The sequence below is a fragment of the Guyanagaster necrorhizus genome (genome assembly GCF_019112545.1).
Source record: "Guyanagaster necrorhizus MCA 3950 unplaced genomic scaffold BT62scaffold_21, whole genome shotgun sequence".
Classification (NCBI taxonomy): Eukaryota; Fungi; Basidiomycota; class Agaricomycetes; order Agaricales; family Physalacriaceae; genus Guyanagaster; species Guyanagaster necrorhizus.
This window is the reverse complement of record NW_025064900.1, coordinates 843,124-864,015: the sequence shown is the minus strand read 5'-3', so window position 1 is coordinate 864,015 and position 20,892 is coordinate 843,124. Positions and strand designations below refer to the sequence as shown.

The following is a 20,892-nucleotide window of genomic DNA, read 5'->3' as shown; positions in this document are numbered from 1 at the left end:
ACGCAAGACCCACAACATCCAAGCGTGACAGTAAAAGGGCAACGATGGGTTCAGGGCTGACCCAGGGTCAAGTGCAGCTTCATGCATCTGTTGCTATATCCAACGACCCTTGTACGAAAAAAGATGGACGTCGTAACAAACATGATGTAGCAGTATAGCTTCTTGGCTCGCTAGGTACTGGAAGAGGGGTCGAAGGCAGATAACAGTGAATCGCATAAAAGTATGTAGCTTTGTGATGCCAGTCCTCTCTCTGTCCCGACGAGTAATAATCAGCCTAAAAGGTTATCAAGGAAATCCTCCATATCCGCTTTGGGGTCCTTTGGCGCAGCGCCTTCAGGGAGCGGTAACGCTGGAGCACTGACGTAAGAAGCCTCTGAAAAAACTCAGTCCCACATCCTACGACACAAAATTCTGTGACTCGCCTTGTTTTCTTTCTCGAGCAGTAGGGGCAGTGGGCTTCTTCCGGAGTCGTTCGGATTTGGCGCGAAAACGAGATTTCAGGTCTAACTAAGGCTGAGTGAATGTACAGTATCGTTATTATAAAGGAAAACCGAACCTCGATTAGCGTCAGCTACTGCCTTTTCCCTTGACAATTCATCAAGCTCGTCGTCCCATACAATCTGCTCGACTTTTCCTTTGCGCGACGGTGCCTCTGACCCTATACCACGGGAAGATATATGCGCTAGGGAATGATCTATGTCATCGTTGTTATCGGGTGGTATTGTTTGCAGCGACGACCCCGGGTTGTCGGACAACTTTTGTCGCTGCAGGAACGATGACAGGTCCACTTCTGGTTCGATTATTGGTTCGCCTAGCGAAAATCAGGACGCGAATCAGTGATATGCACGAAAGCGACGCACCATCGGAATCGAGCTCTGGGTCTGGCTCAGCGTATCTGTCTGCATTGGTGCCCAGATGCCGCTTGGAGAACTTGCGTTCCCTCTCGGCCTTTTCTTCATCGTCTTCCTCGACTGCTGCCTCGTCCTCTAGGACCAGCCGTTGGTGGAATTCCGCTGGTCGACCATATCCACGCCCTCGACCACGAGCACGTAGGTATTTTCCTAAGCCACCCCTGGATTTTCCTCGGCCTCTACCACGACTGGCACTGGTTGTCGAAGCGGACGGACCAGGCTCCGACATTGGTCATTGATTGAAATATGGCTTGACCGCGATGGTGGTAGAATAATTAGTTATTTAATTATTCCGGACCAAGTAACAAACCAACTCCATTTTTTGAGTCCTGTCTAGTAGATACTATACAGATACAGAGGATTTGGGTACGGAAAAATCTAATGATACAATACTGAAAGATTGTGTGTTGTGTATGGTTAGGTAATGCAGTGGAAGGAATTGACGGTAAACAACCTGTGGACGGATTAATAATGCGAAGTACGATGAACGAGTTGGATGCATTCGGGGTGGAGCGATATACACCCCCGTTGATAAAATGGATGCTCTAGTAAAAATGTTTCGGACAGAACAATGAGAGAGCAATGAAACAAAACAGTGAGAGGAGAAAGGAGGAAGATAGTAGCTGCCGACGTCCAAACCTGAATACGAATTGAAAGAGAATAACGACGGAGACAGATATGATTGACCAGTTCAACACGACGATGAACCAAAAGAAGTGATACCAGTACAGCTCTGCGTCCGCTTTCGCGATGGCCTTGCGACGACGATCCCACGGAGCAACAGTTTCCTTCCAATCGCGCAAAGCCGCCTCTTGTTCCTCAGTAAAAAAAGGTAGTTCGTGCCGTTGCTTCCGCTTTTCGTCAGTGAGCGTTCTCGGTGGCACGACGTCACGGCGGCGTGCGGGAGTGCGCGGCGTAGGCCTATTCTCTGCGAGACGGGCACGAGCAACAGTTGTATCCGCGTCGTTCACAGTATTACGACGGCGGGGTAGAAACTGTGGAGACCTATTGAGGGGAGATTCCGTAGAGGAGGCAGGGGAGGAAGTAAACGCAGGTGATGCGAGTACAGAGTCGATAAATGTTCGAACGTGGTGAGGGATGGCAGCAGAGGCTCAAGGCAGTCGCAATGAGCCCGAAGACAGTTAACCATTGCAACATCTCGAGCCCCCTTTTTCACATGAACCAAAATAGTATTCTCCAAGTCTTTTATCAGCAATGAATAATATCGCGAATATACAAGCCACGCAGGGCTTTCTTCTCATCCAATGTCTGCTTCTTCAGAATCTTCACTGAGGCATCTGTCTCCACAGTTGTCGATGCTGGGCGCTTCAGGGGCAATCTTGCTACGCTGGACATTTTCAGCCGTGAAGAACGTCGAGCACTAGATTCTCCATAGAAATTGGAGGGAGAGATGGGAGCGTTGTTCGCCAAAAGCAATTCAGACTCGGATTCGGCAGGTAATAGGATGGTCATGGTGCGTCGTTGTCAGTAAAAGATGGCGCCCCTGTCGCAAGCACTGATTTTGCCACTTTAGGGCAGGCTATTTCGTGTAAGGAGCCATTTCGTGTCACGATCACCTGATTCGTTCAGTCCGAACCGGAAATGCGAAGGAGAAACAAATACGCATTAATACGGCATCGCTTTCACTCTTCCCTACTCATCATGTTCACAGAGTCGACAGCTGGTGCAACAACTATCTCTTCAGGTTACAGGTGATTTGGCATATTACAATCTAGATACAATTGTTGAATCTGGTAATTGGACACAAGGATGCGAATGCAGTGGATATCAATAATAAGTAATGCCAAAGTAAGATATGCTCTAAGTCCGTAAAATGCGAGAAGTCATGATTCCACACGTATGGTGTGTTTCTGATGCTAGATTGAAGAATGGGAGGCGGGAGCAGGAATGCAGACTGATCTGAGTAGATTACATTGACGTCGGTTCTAAAACGTCAGGTTTAAAGCGTAGTCGAGCGATGAGAACGGTGGCATCCCGAGAGCCGTTTCTGGATATCTTGCTGGTAGACACGAAAGGAAGGTCCTCGTGATAAGAAGGACCACCGAGTTCAGAGGGAACCTCGTTGTCGGTTTTGATCACACCCCACGGCTGACCATTTCCAGGAGGGAGAACATCAAAGTAGGCCTATTGCGAACGTCGCGTCAGTAAATGATAACGCTAAACAATTAATCAGATAACGCACTTGCCCATCTGGATGTCCATGACTGACAAACAACGCATAATCGGGAGTAGTTAATGTTCCGATAACTAAATGGCTAGCTCAGAATAAGGCACTACGGGTACAGATCTAGAACCACCTACCCAGGAAGAGGTCCTCCTTCTGGATACGATGTTGGGTTCCGTATGTCGCCAGGATCTCGTCAACATTAGCCTTGAACCACTTCCTCGGCGCATCTAGGTTCTCAACATATGTGTAAACTGTTGTCTCCGTGTGCAGAAATGCGGTCTTATGTCCGGCACGAAGCGGGTGGGAATATCGTCGCCTAGAAGAACAATGATATCAATGACGCGGTGCTTGATCGTCAATAGGTATATTACTCACGAAGATGTGCTAGGAAAAGCATCCTTTTGGGCGGCGCTACGCTGGTCTGGCCGGTGAATCTGCACCGTAACCTCGCCATATCCATGTACCGACGACATCCCAACCGGATGCTCATCAGGCGATTTCTCTGGATTGACACAGTTGAACAAGGTTACAAAGGCACCCTCTGGCTTCTGTAAGTATCCAACAGCGCCGAGGTACACCTGAGACGGGGTCCATAATGGCAGGGTGACTGTGCCCAAAGATTAGCCTATTTCAAATGATGCATCTAGACGTCAAAACCTACGAGACGGATGGAACTCGTGGGTCAAAAGTAGCCTGTACCTGCGTTCATCCCGGGCTTCAGCAACGGGTGGAGAATCATAACCGTCGTATTCCATCATATTGCGAATGCTTTCATCTTCTGACTGGAAACTGGGGGTGGTCGACTCGGCAGTGGAAGAAGCGTGGCTCGAAGGCGCTGACGAAATGTATGCCATGGGTTCAGGCATGTGGACATTCATGGGAGCCTCTCGGAACGGAAGAGACGGCATTGGAGGTGAGGCCGACATGTCTCGAGCGGTACGGAATGATGCTGAAGGAGAACCTTGCAGCGGACCGAGAGTCAAGTCGCGAGCTATAAATGGATGAGAAAAATCCCGCCAAGAGATTTAGAGACTCACGAGGCGTGCCAGGTAACAAAGGTACAGGATGCATGTCGGGGCTAGGACGCGAGACACGGAACTCGAAACTTTCGTTGTCCCGCCATTCAGGGAATTTTAGCGAGACGACCTCAGGTAATTCCGAGCTTTTTCGCATCTGCTTCAATTCTTGAACGATCGTGGAGAAGTTTGGACGCAGGGACGGCTCCCTCTGCCAACATGTTCCAATCAAGTCTTGCAAAGCTGAAGTACTGAAATGCGTCGATGGAATATCGGGACGAGAATCTTTCACTGGTACAATTATTAGGACATTTTTAGGGGTAGATTTAGAGTAACTTACCAAGGACCAAATTCCTAACGGCATAATCATCCATGAATGGCCAGGGCATTCGTCCCATGGACAGAATCTCGATACAGCACATCGCAAATGCATACACGTCCATCTCAGTAGTCAGCTGGCTTAGACCCATCATCAATTCCGGCGCCTGCCACCTCAATGTGCCGTCTGTAGAGTAATGATGAGTGCGGGATTCAGAGTTCACAACATCGAAACTTACAAGGCAGGGGCATCCCACTGATGCGACAGGCTTCCGATTTCATCTCGCTCTGACCAAAGTCAGAGATGACGCAGCAAAGCCCATTATCGACAAGAACATTAGATGCCTGTTAAATGGTCATCGATTGGGGTCAAAACCAATAAATAGAAGACAACCTTGAGATCTCCATGCAACACGCCGTTACTATGCAGGTATGCCATTCCCTCGGCGACCTCATGCATGAACTTTAGAAGGTCCCATCCCTTCCAGCCAGCACCCATAGAATTCCGCGAATCGGATAATCCTCCAGTCGTGCCCCCGTCCACCCGTCGCAAGAACTCCACCAACGTTCCGTTCTTCAGATAGGGACTGACGAAGAACCACGGTGGATCACCACTCGCACTGCTGGCACCATATAGCTCCAGTACGTTCGGGTGTTGCAGCGTCTTCCAGATCCCGACCTCTCGGATGAATAGATTTCTTGGAGTCGTCTCTGCAACAACCTTGATAGCCACAGTTTGTTCAAGCCACGTTCCCCTATAAACATCAGAGGACGAGCCCCCGATCTTTCCCTCGTCGTCGACTTCATAACTACGCCAGCATGTCAGCCAAATGTGGTTTCAGAATAACGAAAACGCCTACGGAGTGATGGTCCAACTTAGTAGATTCAAGTTTACTTTCGAACCTTGACTCATTCGCCACAATGTGTAAGAATTCAGATAGCGTAACACGGCAACGTTGTGATGTCAAGCGAGATTCTTCAAGAATCGAGCGGTCCTGAATCCAAGGTCTCGAGGCGCAGCCCTGCGACCATGGATATCTGTGTGAATGCAAGTAAAGCAAGATTGATTACATAATTACAATACATGTCATAATTCCACATGTTCTACTCATGTTCCTTCAATTGAAACTCTGTCATGCTGGGAATAGAGCATTGCAATTATTGCTCTTCAACAAGGAATGCCTACATGCACTACTAAAGTCCATATTCATAGTAGTCTTACACAATGCATTGATACCAATCTCGATAAACTCTTGATCCAACATATCTTCTCTCTCCATGGAAGAAATTTCTTGACATTTCCTCCTGCTGTCTGTACTACTGTCACTCGAACTCCGGCGACAGGCGAGACATCTTCCATCCCCTGCATACTAATCCTCCTCGCCATCTTGATCAACTCACCACGATTGTGCCCGGTGCTGGAAACAGATTCGGCGTCATCAGTCGCAACTTCCTTCCCTCTTTCCTTTGACAACGTTGCTGGGGAAGGACCATCACTGCCTACACCATGACCCTCAGCATCGGCCTCATCAACTAGATGCCGGGAGCAGAGGGGTAGACCGAGAGTGATATTCAGATGTGGAAGAGAGTGACCGAGATAAAGGAGATTTGAAAGGGCCAGTGTTGAGCGATGTACGGGAACCAGTACTCGGGAGGCCGAGAAGGCCAGGCGGCTTGGGGGTAGTTTCCTCTTCCCGTATGCCTGTGGGTTGAAGGGCATTGTACCGCCTCAGAGACTCAATGATGACCTCTGCTTCTTTCTTCCTTTCCTCGTTTGACTCCTGAAGATGCTTGAGGGTACGAATTTGGATCGAGATCTAAAAAAACGAATTAACAGGAAACAAATGAGTGTCTGTAGCTAGCACGTACATTAAACATTCCCATAGCGTCCTGTAGTCTGGAATTGCAGGCCGCCATTTGCTTTAAAATCTGCTTTCGTTTAACATGGGCCTTGAGGGAAGAAAAACTAATGAGGTTCTCAAGAAGAACCCGGACCCTGCTAAATGCGCTAAAGATTTCACGTAAATTGATTACACGGCAATCGTAGGGCACGAAGAAGAACGTACAGTGCAAGCTTCGACATAGGAAGGGTCAACTCAGTGCTGACCATGTCACCAGCTTCATGTATTTCCTGTCGAATCGACAAAAGGATATTTGCACAGCGTTCCGTCAGACGTAGGCATTGCAAACGATTCATCTAAGAGCCAGTGAGATGGTATGAATGAAGGAAAGCAGATTACATATATCTACCAGCTGCAGGGTGTCCCATATCTGAAGCAGCATTCCCGCGATATCTTCCAGGACTGGAACTGGAGCAAATTCAAGGAAGACTTCGCCCAACATCAGTACTTTCTGGCCAACATCGAGTGCATTACCCAGGATCGATGATTCCGCTCGATCCACGCGCTTAAGTCATCGTAAGCAATACCGTTACGTTCCAAATGGCAGGATCTTCACCTGTCTAGTCGGAACCCAACCCTCCTTCTGCTCCGCGGGCAATGCATGTCTGCGCTTCGGCGATTCCTTCGGAATGAACTCGTCTTTGTCCAACGATGTCGACGCCAATTCTCCAAGAGATGTGGGCGTTCCGACAGACATTTTCCAAACGGACTCGTCAATGACACCTGACGACATGGATAGAGGCCGCGAGCGGAACGAGGAAGACTCTCTGTCTCTCAGAATGGTGGTGGCCAGTGATGAGGTAGAGGCAGATAATGGCGGGATGGCAGGCAGCTCTTTGAGCGTTGGTACTGAATGCCCTCGCCGTCGGCATTCAGGTCTGGGGGAAGAAGGGTTGAGCGGTGACGACACTTTAACGGTCGACGCCGACTCTGAGGATGGAGGAATATGCGCAATGTCCATGGTATAAAGTATTAAAAAATGCCTCTGGGCGTCGTCTACAACGGCGAGCAGTGAGGTCGTCGATGTAAACAGCAATGGTGAAGAGGGTATAAAGAGGGTACCCGCGGGAAGATCTTTCCGATTAGGTTTCAGATCAGTGTCGATCGGCGGAAGTATCGGTGCAAATCTGCTTAGACTTGAAATTATCGAAAAGCAAGTCTGTCAACAATGCACTTGGGAAAATGTGCCCCATGCTACTTTCATTTCTCTTCTACGTGTGTACATCTATGTGTGGTATGGCTTGCCTACGACCCTGTATAAACCTGTAGCGCAACTGTAGCAACCCGAAATGGTAAGTAGTTTGATAAATCATTTGATGCACTGAGCTATCATTCTGCATGCTGTCATCTTCCTCCACATTGACAGCCCCGAAGGAAGCTCCCGAGATCATCCTCGGACATATGGAGGAAATGCTCAGGGCTCTCTCAGGGGTACTGGATCAATAATCGTCAAATTTCTCCAACGAATTTTGCTGACTTTCTTCCCACGGAAGTAGTTGTTTGCTAACAGTCATGGCAATGATGACATCCTGCTTCTGGTATCAGGGAAAGCATCGTCTTACCACGGCATAACCTTCTGAACCTGCGATATGGGCAGTTGCTGTGGACCTAGGCAGCCACTTCATGCCCTCCATGTATTCCTCTCTCCAGCGTAGCGCCTCGTGAATCATACCTGTGTATCAAGCGGCATCCAAAAACGAGCCGACCGCTTGAACTGGCACACTCTGGAGGTGCTTTAACTGACAACTGGACTACGAGAGCGAGAGTATAGAGCCGCAGTATTCCGCGACCACCAACATAGGGATCGTCTGATGGAAGAGAAGACTACATTGTAAGACTAATTCGAGCCTGAGGACGATATAGCAATCCGGTGGGTATAAACGAGAGACTCGGAGATAACGATATTACAGAATGTCAGTAACTTGGGAATAACCTCGTATCTCTTATTATGAAAGAAGACCTTTCTCAGCCAGATAGGAACGATGCTCTTGTCGGTGTCCCTTGATAGTAGAATCCACGGACCGTCGCCATATAGGGAGTATCACCTACAATACATCAGCCAAGTCCTTCTACTGAAGTAGAGACGTACCCAGCCAATGAAACTATAGATCTCATCTAGGAACACATGATTTCGAGGTGTCGCGCCTCTGGTGGAAGAACGGAAGATGTTCCCTAACAAGTCCGCTGATATATGAAAATCGCCGCGCTGAACACCTGGCTTGCAGTGAAGGAGGATCCGGATGCTAACCGTAATCAGAACCAACCTTTCAATAGACCCTCAGCAGCCTTGTCGGGAGTCTGACCTCCATCCGTCTCTTCAATTGTGAGAGTAATCTTCGGCTTGCTTTTGTTTTCCGCTTCATAGCCTGGGCTATAGATCGTCCCAGGGAAGAATGTGTGGACAGAAATTCCGTACAGGAGCATTTCCGAACGAAGCGTTTCCGCTAGGCCTACATAAGTCGAAAAATTAGTAGCAGCCTGCAGAGAAGTTGGGGGAAAATAACCTCGTAACGCGTGTTTCGCAGGCGCATACGAGGAATAGCCCATAATTGACATGTAACCGAGGAAAGAAGAGACGAGCACAATCTTTCCAGCTTTGTTCTCCCGCACCATGCGCTTTGCGCCGGCCTAGTCACAGTAGTTTTAAGAAGGACTGAGTCGGAGAACACCAGGAGACACGTACCAGAGCTGACCATGCCTGCACCCAGTACCCGTTATCCATTCCCTTTCTCATCGACGTTTCGTCCTCTTCCACAAAAAATCCTGGTACTGCCGCCCCGGCGCACAAGAGGAGAGCGTCTGGGCAACGACCATTGTGTCCTTCGGATGCAGCTTCCAATGCAGCCTCGGACGATTTACACTCGCTGAGATCGTAGGAATACCATCTGAGAATTTGACTGGGAAGCTGCCGTGCTTTCTATGTGGCTTTAGATCCACTTGAAGCAAAGTAGAAGTACAAGAGACACACCTCCATCTCGGCATGTGCAGCACGTAGTTTATCTTCGTTACGGGCGACGATGGACACGTCTGCACCGAGCTTGACAAGAAGAAGGGCGACTGAAAGCCCTAGGCCCTGGGATCCGCCAGTCACATAACAGTGCTACATTCCAAAGAAACTGAGCACAACGATCATCAAAGGATTCGATACCATTAACCTTCCCTTTAGGATCCCATTTATTACGGTTGAAAGGAAATCTTAGCATGAGGACCAGTACAGCAAAAACGAGCGTCACCACAGTGGGAATCATCGTGGTGAGAGCTGCAGGATATTTAAATTTGCTAACAGCCACGTGGACAAAGCCGGAATCGCCGTATTGTGTGTTTCGCCAACAATACGGCTATTCCATATTGACAATGTGGCCATCCAACTGTAATTCTTCCTCAGCACCGCCTTATGTTAACAGCAACCAGAGAACAGTCGAGGCTCCGAGACGCACTATATAGACGTACGTGGTCACTGTTATCGGTTGTTATGCTGTCCAATGTTCTGATTATTACAATTACTAGATTGATGGGGTCGCAGAGGTATTATGCGATCTACAACAAACTTGCTGATGATACTAGCATTGAATATTATTTGCTGTGAAACACAGCGAAACCACTATTTGTCCGGGAAGCGCCGGATTTCGCCAGCGAAGAAGTCCTGTTTTTATGATAATCTGTACCATGGATCATTGCAAGTGTTTATTCTCACATAGAAGACAGAGTCAGAATCATGTACCGCAGACTTTCAGCACATCCAAAGTCCTCATTCAACAAACCGACTCTGCCAATCCTTCACTAGTTGATCCTTACCTGGAGGATAGAGATGAGTATATCATACACTCACCCATGACCGTAAAGGTCAATTTGTTAGTAATAGAAGAACAGGTAAACTACTACCACGGACATATATCAATAAAGATAGGGCAATGCTAGAAAGATGTGTCCAGAGCGAAATCATGAGGCGTAAAATAGATATAAAAACGGGGGTCACAATGTAGCAAGAACGAGAATGAAATCCAATAGATTGTAAATACTAATACATGTAGGCAATTACGTGTAGATCAAGTGTGTGTAGATATGCGAATTTGCGAAAGGGAGTCCCAAAGGTATCTATCTAGGTCATGCGAGAGGAGAATGAGTCTCACAGCAATCATTAAAACAAAAAAAAAGACAACCAGGATCTATCGCGCCAACATTTCCTAGACGTTCCTCGCTTTGGCACCTTTTGGTACACGAGCGAGCCAGTAGAAGAAGAGTGCACCGGCGATGTTCACTACAATGTACACCCAAAAAATGCCCAAGTTCCGCCATCGGTGATCGTACGATGAGTTGATCTGGGTCAAGAAAGCGTTCGTTGACGTGACGGAACAGAACTGACAGTTGGACGTCGCGTTAGGATTGGAGATGCTGCCTCCGGCTACGGCAATGTAGTCTGCGAGGTACTGAGCACAAGTTGTTCCGTTCGTAGGGTTGAACACCGAAACCTCGATATCCGAACACGTCGCCGCCGTATTAGCTAGACCTGTCGATAATAGGCCATCAACCAAATAGGTAAATGGGGATACGCGGTACATGAATATCCAGAAATGGGGGAACTCGTCTGGACCAGCGAGGACACTAAAAAAAGATATGTCAAGTCAGACCGCAATTCCGAATCTGACGGAGAAGAGGCTCTCTTACCCGCAGAACAGCAATGTCAGCGAGAACAGCATGTTGGCAAGGTTTCCTCCAGTCTCCGCCGTGTCAATACCGGCAATGATCATGTCCGTAAACGTTGATGTGAACACGAGGAACGACCAGATGTAGAGGAAGAACAAAGTACCACGTTCATGTATGGTGTCCGTCGCGTAGGTGTTGGCGTACAAGCCCACGGGATAATAGTAGCAGAAGAAGATCAACACGCCCATCAGCGAGTTCCAGGGCAACTCGGCTGTGATATTCGCCAACATGAAAGCTTGCCATGAATAGGTCTTCGACGGGCGTTCTCGAACTTCATACAGCGACCTCTGTGTAACGAAATGGGGCATGATTTGATTCACCAAGTTACCGAAGATGGTCATCAACATGAAAACGGAAAACATCTGGTTTTGCAGGCCTTGGAGAGTATTGTCGGCTTTGAAGAACGAGAAACCAATGAACAATGCCTATAAGATTAAGAACCTTGAACAAAAGACAGCGACGTGAGACGAAAAGATAAAACTCACCGTCAAAACCGAAAGAGCCGTTTTGGAATAGATATATGAAGGAGTGCGCCAGTATTGTTGGAAAACCCGATATGTACAGATAAGATATTGAGAAAAGAAAGGAGCGGCAAACTCGCGGGTAGCGTTGACGTCGGTGATAGCGACGGGATCGATAGGTTTCGCGTTCTCGCGTTTGCGTGCCAATTCCTCCTTGATAGCAACGAGCTCCGGGCTCTGATTCCATGCCTCAACGAAATCGCGAGAAGCAACAGCTCCAGGGGCAGCACCAATCACTTGAAGCATCCATTCGGCTGGATTGGCGTCAGGAGGACACCGCGGAGCACCGTTACGCTCAAAGTAGTCAATCATCGTCTGCGAGTTTTTGCCAATATCGCCATAGTAGACCGTCTGCCCACCACGACCGAGGAACAAAAGTCGATCGAATTCCTGGAAGAGAAGCGCGGAGGGCTGGTGGATAGTGCATAGAATGGCTTGGCCATTTTTCGCCAGTTTACGGAGAAGTGTGCAGATTGACCACGCGGTTTGACTAGGATCAGAGTATATATCAGGACTATTCATCGTGACCACAGAGGCTTATGGATTTTACCTGTCTAGACCCGAAGTAGGTTCATCAAGGAAGAGCAATAACTCAGGCTTGGCAGCCAATTCCACAGCAATAGTTAGGCGCTTTCGCTGTTCGACGTTGAGACCTGATTGGATTCAATCAAACACCGAGCTAACCAGCCAGAAGTCATGAACGCATACCTTCACCAGGAACACCGACGACAGCATCAGCATACGATCCCATCTCTAGCAAGCGAATGACTTCTTCAACGTATGCCACTTTCTCGGCATCCGAGATGTGCTTTGGTTGTCGTAACCTAGCACTGAACTCAAGAGCCTCCCGAACAGTTGATGTCTGGAGATGCAAATCCTAAGGACACCAAACTATGATTAGTATCATCCCGGTAAAACGTTTGAAGCGGACCGCACCTGCTGCTGAACATAACCTGTCTTGCGTTGGAATGAGCTGTCCCGATGGTGACCATCAACCAGCATAGAACCCGTAACGACACCCATCGTAACACGGCTAGCGAGCACGTCCAATAAGGTGGTTTTACCAGCACCAGAAGCACCCTACATCACAATCAAAATCAGCGATAGCCCCCCATGTCGCACTGTAAAAACGAAGTCCTACCATGAGAGCAGTCAATGTACCGGGTTCGACCCATCCATTGACGTGATCCAACAGTCGTCTCGGTTCACCCTTGATTTTAATATCGTAACAGACATCCTCCCAATGGAAGATAGCGGTCTGCTTCTGAAGTGCCCCAACTGCTTGATCTTGCTGACGAACCAAAGAAGTCTTATTCTCGTCAAGTGCATCGCCATCAGCCTCCTCGTCATTAGCCTTGCTGGGTTTGGGAGGAAGGTGCCCACGTCGAAACACGAGCACTTCGCCCTTGGACTTGGCTGCGGTGATGTATTCAGTCGCCGTCATGTATGTGAAGCAGAAAAAGCAAATGAAGCCAATTATGATGCCAAGGTTCCTGAAGGACTGACGTCAGTACATGGGAATTTCATATCAGTCGAAGAATTCGGCGTTACCCACCTCCAGAGATGCGAACGACGGTACTTGAAGGTTTCTTGGAGATACCGGGTGCCCAACACGAAGCTTGAACCAAGTTCTGATCCCGTCGTCGAACAAATATGATTTGTAGAGCCGACGTCAGAGTATGATGGTCCTGATGGTACGTAAGCGGAGCAAGGATACTGTTGCCCATCGAACTCGTTAACCATCAGACTCTCGAATGCGTAACCGATGGGATCAATGTAGTTGATCCATCGGAAGTAGACGTGCATTCCAGATGTAGGTATCGTGAAGCCCGTGTAGATAACCAGAGCGAGGATGAGAATAGCAGCAGGAGCCATGGCCTGGGAAATTGTCCGGGACAGTGCACCGATGGTCCGGAAAATCATCGACATTGCCAAAGTACACATGAACGAAAAGAGGAAGAAGACAAAGAATCCATCGACCGTACGACGCAGGTTGGTCATGAAGTATAGGACCGTATTGAAAAATATAGACGTAAGGATCTTCGCAGGCAGATCACAAATCATAGAGGAGATAGCTTCAGATGATGGGTGATAGAACGCCATGCGAGCATGTTTTTCAACGATGGGGCGTTGTTCGTACAATGTAAGAATCTATGAAATAATCATTAGATCGGACGTTCCGAGATGAAGATAGAGGTCTGCGAAACTAACCTCAAGAGCGGAACTAAAAGCATTCATAAGGATAGCAAAGAAAAGCAATGCCCCACGACTATAGAAGCTGCCGGTGTCCTTGGGAAGATTGTAGAAAATACTGGAGATGATCAAAGACAAGATGGAATTTCCAAAGAGAGCGGTGAAGAACAGAGTCATATCTCCATGCAGTCTCTGGAAGCCACGACGAAGGCATAGTCTTACTTGCATAGGCATAGAGAGGGTATATGGGGACTTTGCGCGCCTGTAGACAGAGGTTAGAGAAAGTAATGAACACGAAATTGCGCAAGGCCCAGCTCACATTCCCTTAGCCTGTTGCGCTCTGCGAGAAACTCGGAATTGGTCAAGCTGATCGCCGCCGATGGGGAACTCGCGGTCAAATTGATCGATCTCCTGCAAGAGACGTTTTCGCTCTTCACTCTCCTTCCATGCCTTGGCAAACTCGTCGGGTGTACGCGGAACCTTTGACTCGTATCCGGGTCGAACCTGACGTTCGGCGGGATTAGTGAGGGAAGTCAAAAAGTCTGCGGTGGTTTGACGCTCCGGACAGTGGAAGCCCATGTCGACGAAGAACCGCTTCGCAGTCTCCGTACGGCCAAAGTATATCTGGCGGCCCTCATAAAGAACGACGGCCTTGTCGAAGATCTGTGGGACGAAATTAGGGGGGCACTAATCGAGAATCATGACGTTACACACATCGTAGATGTCCTGAGAAGCCTGATAGATCGCGACAACAGCGGTAGCACCCATGTACTTGGTTGAAAGCCGGACAGTCTTGACGAATTCTAGTGCAGTTGCGCTATCGAGACCACGAGTGCTATTGTCCCAGCATTGCAGGGGACTACCGCTAAGTGCAACCTCTGCGATACTGACACGTTTACGTTCTCCACCGGAAACGCCGCGGACAAAGTCATTTCCGACCTTGGTGTTCAACGTATGGGAAAGACCAAAGACCGCCATTACGACATCCCGCATGTGTTCGGCCCACATGTCCCTCGAGACACCAGGGAGACGCGTACGGGGTGTCCGGGCACGAGCAGCAAACGATAAGGTTTGTCCGACGGTGAGATTGGGAAAATGGACGTCAGTCTCCGCATTGTAGACAACTTCGCCGCGAAAATCGCGGTGCATTGTCTTCCATGGAATACCTGAAAGACACTCAAAATAAGCTTACACGACCGTAAAATGGAACCGACCTTGATAGTTAATCTTTGCGTCCTTCTCGACGAAAAAGCCGTGGGTTTCACCAGATATGGTCTTGAGCAACGTCGTGCAACCACTAGGAGAAAATATTGTCACGCCTAGCTGAACAGAGAGAAAAAAGCAACGCACCTGCCAGGACGACCAAGAACGACTAGCATCTCGCCATGCTTGAGCACACCTTCAAAGTCCCGCAAGATATCTATCCTTCGGCCCTTGCTTCCAACCAAACCCCCGACCATCCTAGGCAAGTCGAGGAGCACATTCCCAACGGTCTTTTGGTGGTCAGTAGGCTTCCCGTACCCATACACGTTCAAATTCTGAAAACTGACGCCAGCTGTACGACGAGGATACCGGTCGGGGTCGCGTGAGGTGATCTGAAGAATGGAGCGAATCCACAGATGGTAGTCGAACTTGCCGGACCGGGGATCCATGCGTGGGTCAGTACAACCCTCAAATGGATTGTCGTCGTCACGAAGGCCCTGCCCAGCCAGAGAGGCATTTGTCAACGACCTGGCCAATTGTACGACTTGCTCAGCATCCTCTGGAAATGGGTTGGCGTCATAGGCTGTGATAGCAGATTCATGGTCGGCCGAGATCCCCTCGGTGACTTTTTCGTTGGGATCCTGTGTTCTCATCGTCGATGACAGCGACGGAGGGGAAAGAAAAAGAACGAAGAAATGGTACGGTGGAAAGAAACGCAGCGTCGCTCATGATTGTTGATTTAAGGAATGTGTAGTCGTCCAGGGGCCCGCTGACATATGCACAATTTGGTTACAGCACGAGGCCCGGCGTTGCCAAGCTCTTGTGACTTTTTAACTCAGATCATGCTCGATCGAGCCAAGATACGAGCCGAAACTTTCGTACGTCCATCTTTTGTGTAATTCTGCCACTTGGGACTTGTATGCTGATTGAATGGTGGCGGCTTCCTCGCTTAAGGTACTTCATAAACGTTTCAATAAGAAAAGTCCTAGTTCGAACCGGCAAATTTGGTACACTAACTTGAACGGTCCAAACGTTCACATGCCATCCAAGGATGACCTTTTATGTAAAAAATTGCTGGTATGAACTGGGGCCCAGATCGGCAAGGGTATGGAAGTTTATTCCCGCTCTGTCAAGAGGTATCGTAAGAACTCCAAGTATTCCTGAGCTTTCTTTCGCTAACGCAAGGATTATTATTCAACTCACTCGTTTCAGTTAGTTCCGCACCATATGTAAAACGGAATCAACCATCTCTGCGTGATCGTTCCGGCACATTTATGCTTCTTTCGTTCCTGATGGAATCTTTAGAAGCGGCGGAATGACTGCCTATTCCTCCTGGCCCGACAAACAAGGTCAGAATTGTGTGGCGTGCTTCAATTCGGATTGCGATGTATTCCCTCTGGAACACCCATGACCATCTCAATTCCAAGTACATACTATCATCCTTCCTAACCTCTGGCCTCAGTGGGACGTTGGCGGCAGACAGTCAATGCCGCGGTATCTCCCGGGCTCCGGTGCCTGACATGCAGTCATTACGGCTTTGGCATTGGCCCTTGGGAACCCTGGCAACCCCTGAAAGGAATACTTTTCCCGCCATGTCAGTCAAAGTAAAAGACACCGACTGCGTGAGATTATTTATTGGACAACGATTCATACCAGATCTAGCCTCCAAACTCAATCGCCGCTACCCAAAATTGATTAATGCCTATTGTACTAATTTCTATTTACGAGGTTCTTCGGGGTTGATATAGATTAGTAGAGGCTCGGGCCATTGTGGGACTTGTGTGTAGTCTACATGAATGACATACGATTCAGAAATATAATCAGGTGGGAATAAACAGACCGCTTATGCAAGATAAAATCGATAATTATGTCTTTGACGGCGGTGATTCTTGTCCCTCAGATTGTGAACGGACACGCGATAATCCGAGTGCTATATTGTTATATATACTCCACTGTGATAGCAAGTACCTACTGAGCCGCGTCTTTCACAGCACGAAATCATGACCAAATTCTGATTCGTCATAGAAGTAGGCTACGAAGTGTTCGAATGGTATCAGAAGCACGGGGCGCACTTCGAATTCCAAGATGAAAGCCAGCTTGACATCCGTATTCAAATTTCAGGGCTCCCGTATTCTAATGCCCCCGCCAGGGGAATTAAGCGAAGGAAAATTGTTCACTGATTAGATCACTCCTGCCAGGTGAGTGCGCGCGTCAGTCAAAATGCAACTGAAATCGACCCGGGCAGCAAAATCCGTCGGAATCCCGACTCAATTTGCTGTGGTTAAAAGCCTGCAATGGGTCAGATATACATCTGTCATCCACCCAAATAGCTGCCTACCAGGAGCAAGTACTGAGATCGACAAGCATGCGAGAGACGGTCTGACACTTCCGCGAATGATACAACTTCTGAGAAGCTCATTTCCAGATTATGCACACCCACCATCGATCTCCATCCTCATAGCATAGTTGGAATCCAAGTTGGGTGGACCGCTGTTCGATAAGCAACGCAAAGGGTATGAAGGCGAAAAAGGCGGTCCAGACGAGAAGACAGCACCTGACAGGGTGGTGTAAAGGGAATGGACCTGCATCCAGAACTGAGAAGCTGTTTGAATTCATTTTCGTGCAAGTAGCGGCATGTTTTCGATGGACTGCGCTTAGAAGCGGCGTGAAGGACAGACTTCTCAACAAAATGAATCAGATCCACTTCTACTTACATGGCAGTATTATTTATCTTCTGCGCATTGGGAGAACCCAGATGGCGTTGATAAAGACGAAATTCGTCCCAACCCGCTGTCAAGACAGTGACAAGATAGAGAAGAAGGGCGGTAATGAGCGCAAGTCGTTGCCAAAAAAAACCCGACATCCGGACCGTGGCGCTGCACGCCACGGCAACAGATTGGACTTGAATAAAGTATAAGAGAGCCTTCGTACATCCAATTCAATAAAAGCTATTGATATCGTTCTTCGATGCATTGAGACAGTGAGCATGGCAGATTCCTCGTAGTGACCGCAGTCCCCGTCTTCAAATTGTCCAAAAAAAAAGCTTCGACTCATTGTCGAGCTAGTGCTGGCGTACGAAGACCGTCCAGCGCCGCAGATAGATACGAAAGCCTGACAGCCGCAAAGGCACCCCCTCTTCCCCGGATAGGAGACCTAGAACACAGAACAACGTATGAAGAATCGAGCTCAAGTAAGGGGACGTGGATTGGGAGGAGGTCGGGCCGAAGTTCCGAAAGCCGAATTCAACGCGTGTGCTCCTTTTGGGAAGTGACCTGTGCCTTCTGCCACCATGATGGATCGTGTTCCTCCTTTGACTGCCAATTACTCTCAAGCCTGCTACGCCTGCCTCAAAACAGAAGGTCCGAATACAAAGATGTCGCGCTGTACACGCTGCAAACGCGTGTCATACTGTGGAACAGGTGTGTAACCGCTCTTCCCCCTCAACGGCTTTCTGACTAATGAGACATGCTAGACTGCCAAAAAGTTAGCTTTTTCTCCCCCCCTCCCCCCCCCAGAATCTCGGATTTCGGTGGAGCGAACATTTTTATAGAATGACTGGCCAAAACACAAAGCAATCTGCAAGGCACTGGACGCAGTAGAAAAGAACCCTCTTGCCGTCATGACTCTGACTTCTTCTCTCGCTGACGCACCATCTACCGATATCAACTTTCTGAATACTCTCGGTGATCAAATAGTTCAAAATGAAATCAGTCAAATCATGCAGCCCTTTCGCAAAGAAGGACGTCCACTGAATACCGCTGAACAAAATCTGCTAGCATTCCAACCCCGCTGCATGGCTTGGTATGTTACGCATCCTCACAAACAAAAACTCCACCTTTATGTCTTTAAAGCGCCAGGACTGACCGTCTCCTCCGAATGAAACCCTCGCCACTTCGTTCCTCGTCTCTTTCTTCTTGTCCAGACTGTAAAATGGCTTTCTACTGCTGCGACGATCACTGGGAAGCTGTCCGCCATATACATCGGGACCAGGCCTACGAAGAGGGACTGACCCAGTGTCAGATCAATCAGCAACTGCGTGCTGATATTCTCTTTGCAGGCTTGATGAGTGGAATGCCCGTGCCATTTTCTTGGGCCCCGGAGCGTTTGAAGGATGCTTGGCTTACACTACAAGGTGCGACGTGGGAGAACGAGTATCAAGATGATGTTCGGAGCGCGTTTGGTGCGGCTTTGCCTACATCTGTGGTGGTCCGAGCGGTCTCGAACCAGCTGTCGATGCCTATGACGATTTTATGGGCATTGGAACACTTGAACGAGGGTGACGCGTGGACCACAAAGGAAACGTTGACTATTCATGTAAGCATTCTTCAACGAAGTCTATTGTGACTTATATCGCAAAGATCGTCGGCGCGTATGAGGCTGAAGTCTTAGCTGGCCAAGTCTTTGAGGAAATTCTTCACAGACTTCCTCAGGTAAAGACTCTCAAGGTAATGCTACTTCTGTTAACACCCAGGCTCACCTTGACGGCGTGATAAGCTCGTTCTTTGTGGTCCACAACTGCCAAATATGATGAAGCCATGGTCTTCCAAAGTGATGACCATGGACACATGCTCGTGCGGCCGCTTCATCCATTATCGGTGTCGTTGCTTGACTCTCATGCAGAGACTGCAAAAGCAAATCCCGCGCTCGTTTCCACGAGCATTGTCGCGAGTACGTATGCTGTATCTTACAGGCTTATTCCGACTCGTATTTTTTTGTAGATTGTACCATGAGCTTGGTGCTGGTTCTCACTTCCAAAACCCCGACCTTGCCGTCGCCTTCAACTCTGGTCTCTCAGAAGAAAGCGCTGATACGTGGCCTAACACCATCAAATTCCTCAGCCAGCGACGCATACCCTCAATCTTCACTGTAAGTTTCATTTACGGCTTTTGTATCTTAGTTTCTAACTTTAAAATGTAGGCTTACAATCGCCATGAAGCGGAAGCCGACGCCAAGATCCTCGCATACTATGGTGCGCGATTAGTACGTACCCTCGGACCTAGAAAGAATCCGTGGGGGAGTCTTCTAGCCAAGCCCGAACCGTGCAAGGTGTATGGATTCTATTCTGTGAATGGCTGGGTGGCTGGAGCATTCCGTTAACGTATAATGCGTGTGAGTCCTAGTGTGTGTTTGAGCATTCTCTGTTTCCTTTGCTTAGTCGATGAATTCAATGTGATAAGGTCGCTCATTTTCAGACGCCAATGTTCAAATCACGCCGCAAAGATGAAACTTCTGAATGTACGCAGAAAAGGTACGGGAGATCGCTTTTCGCACAGATTTTACATAAACTTTGCGGGTTCCCAAAATTCATCGATTATCTCAGGCAGGTAATAAAGGTTTTGGATCTTTCAAAATACGAAGTTTGCCTTATTCCAGAAGAGCGTTTTCAAGACGGATCATTTGCCGTGTGGATCATTTCGGAGGAATACTATGAGAAATCGCCCATCTTTGCCCTCAGGTTGGCCGTTACCAGAGCTGGTCGGAACACGTTCTTGGCGGTGTTCGGATCTATTTCACATGACTATAGGTAAAGTCTTTGTTCGAAAAGAACTTGATGAGCCGTTGATGGTCAGGAGTAGCCAATTATTCGTGCTTTCACAGGCGTCGGAATGCCTTTGCAACATACGCGCAGAATTGTCTTCGTAGCGATCAAGACCATATAGGCGAAGGTAATCGTTAGGTATGCAATCGAATGCCTTGGGAACAGATAATTGACGTCTTTCTAAAAGAGTATACGAGCGATGCTCTCATCAGAGTTGCTGTTCCATGATGAAAAGATGATTCTTTAGCGCGTTCTTGATGCTTCTACGGCGGCTATAGAACGGCACCAACATCTTTAGGTATCGCGGGTTGATCTTCGAGATTCAATTTCGGCTCAGGGAATATTTAGATGCTCCTCAAGGCTCTTCAAGTGTGTACACCCCAAATCTTGGTGAACGC

The 20,892-nt window shown here is 48.4% G+C and overlaps 9 protein-coding genes across 9 annotated transcripts; 3 read left to right on the top strand and 6 right to left on the bottom strand.

Annotated features, from left to right (window-relative positions):
* Positions 1-44: 44 nt before the first annotated feature.
* BT62DRAFT_934772 (uncharacterized protein) lies at positions 45-1,162 on the bottom strand. Its single transcript, XM_043186781.1, has 4 exons — positions 861-1,162; positions 557-811; positions 423-503; positions 45-373 (listed from the first exon to the last, which is right to left on the bottom strand). The coding sequence occupies exons 1-4, from the start codon at positions 1,138-1,140 to the stop codon at positions 270-272; spliced, it is 720 nt and encodes a 239-aa protein (XP_043037316.1). The 5' UTR covers positions 1,141-1,162; the 3' UTR covers positions 45-269.
* A 113-nt stretch (positions 1,163-1,275) lies between these two features.
* Positions 1,276-2,384, bottom strand: BT62DRAFT_1078282 (uncharacterized protein; the record flags this gene model as incomplete). Its single annotated transcript, XM_043179375.1, has 3 exons — positions 1,276-1,456; positions 1,543-2,022; positions 2,156-2,384. 3 exons carry the CDS (start codon positions 2,382-2,384, stop codon positions 1,377-1,379), a joined length of 789 nt encoding a protein of 262 aa, XP_043037315.1. The 3' UTR covers positions 1,276-1,376.
* Positions 2,385-2,542: 158 nt separating this feature from the next.
* On the bottom strand, positions 2,543-5,496 carry BT62DRAFT_315955 (kinase-like protein). The gene is made up of 10 exons (XM_043180480.1): positions 5,294-5,496; positions 4,828-5,242; positions 4,673-4,778; positions 4,456-4,620; positions 4,137-4,406; positions 3,761-4,090; positions 3,475-3,706; positions 3,234-3,415; positions 3,115-3,179; positions 2,543-3,056 (listed from the first exon to the last, which is right to left on the bottom strand). Exons 1-10 carry the CDS (start codon positions 5,344-5,346, stop codon positions 2,841-2,843), a joined length of 2,034 nt encoding a protein of 677 aa, XP_043037314.1. The 5' UTR covers positions 5,347-5,496; the 3' UTR covers positions 2,543-2,840.
* Positions 5,497-5,962: 466 nt separating this feature from the next.
* On the bottom strand, positions 5,963-7,031 carry BT62DRAFT_902080 (uncharacterized protein; the record flags this gene model as incomplete). Its single annotated transcript, XM_043183481.1, has 5 exons — positions 5,963-6,250; positions 6,303-6,441; positions 6,500-6,630; positions 6,684-6,839; positions 6,891-7,031. The coding sequence occupies 5 exons, from the start codon at positions 7,029-7,031 to the stop codon at positions 5,963-5,965; spliced, it is 855 nt and encodes a 284-aa protein (XP_043037313.1).
* A 1,249-nt stretch (positions 7,032-8,280) lies between these two features.
* Positions 8,281-9,537, bottom strand: BT62DRAFT_902212 (oxidoreductase; the record flags this gene model as incomplete). Its single annotated transcript, XM_043183485.1, has 7 exons — positions 8,281-8,379; positions 8,424-8,548; positions 8,599-8,784; positions 8,839-8,962; positions 9,012-9,251; positions 9,303-9,434; positions 9,490-9,537. 7 exons carry the CDS (start codon positions 9,535-9,537, stop codon positions 8,281-8,283), a joined length of 954 nt encoding a protein of 317 aa, XP_043037312.1.
* A 141-nt stretch (positions 9,538-9,678) lies between these two features.
* Positions 9,679-10,385, top strand: BT62DRAFT_315891 (uncharacterized protein). The gene is made up of 3 exons (XM_043180479.1): positions 9,679-9,780; positions 9,842-10,010; positions 10,069-10,385. Exons 2-3 carry the CDS (start codon positions 9,865-9,867, stop codon positions 10,250-10,252), a joined length of 330 nt encoding a protein of 109 aa, XP_043037311.1. The 5' UTR covers positions 9,679-9,780; positions 9,842-9,864; the 3' UTR covers positions 10,253-10,385.
* BT62DRAFT_953103 (putative ABC transporter) lies at positions 10,041-15,729 on the bottom strand. Its single transcript, XM_043188255.1, has 13 exons — positions 15,103-15,729; positions 14,967-15,049; positions 14,467-14,918; positions 14,072-14,415; positions 13,771-14,014; positions 13,115-13,710; positions 12,701-13,052; positions 12,496-12,639; positions 12,268-12,436; positions 12,110-12,212; positions 11,524-12,049; positions 11,000-11,463; positions 10,041-10,936 (listed from the first exon to the last, which is right to left on the bottom strand). Exons 1-13 carry the CDS (start codon positions 15,606-15,608, stop codon positions 10,519-10,521), a joined length of 4,401 nt encoding a protein of 1,466 aa, XP_043037310.1. The 5' UTR covers positions 15,609-15,729; the 3' UTR covers positions 10,041-10,518.
* A 2,515-nt stretch (positions 15,730-18,244) lies between these two features.
* On the top strand, positions 18,245-20,052 carry BT62DRAFT_901802 (uncharacterized protein; the record flags this gene model as incomplete). Its single annotated transcript, XM_043183474.1, has 9 exons — positions 18,245-18,374; positions 18,428-18,438; positions 18,506-18,756; positions 18,807-19,269; positions 19,314-19,400; positions 19,450-19,526; positions 19,576-19,623; positions 19,674-19,821; positions 19,873-20,052. 9 exons carry the CDS (start codon positions 18,245-18,247, stop codon positions 20,050-20,052), a joined length of 1,395 nt encoding a protein of 464 aa, XP_043037309.1.
* On the top strand, positions 19,898-20,834 carry BT62DRAFT_315771 (uncharacterized protein). The gene is made up of 4 exons (XM_043180478.1): positions 19,898-20,064; positions 20,148-20,479; positions 20,532-20,632; positions 20,682-20,834. Exons 1-3 carry the CDS (start codon positions 20,059-20,061, stop codon positions 20,596-20,598), a joined length of 405 nt encoding a protein of 134 aa, XP_043037308.1. The 5' UTR covers positions 19,898-20,058; the 3' UTR covers positions 20,599-20,632; positions 20,682-20,834.
* The last annotated feature ends 58 nt before the right edge of the window (positions 20,835-20,892 follow it).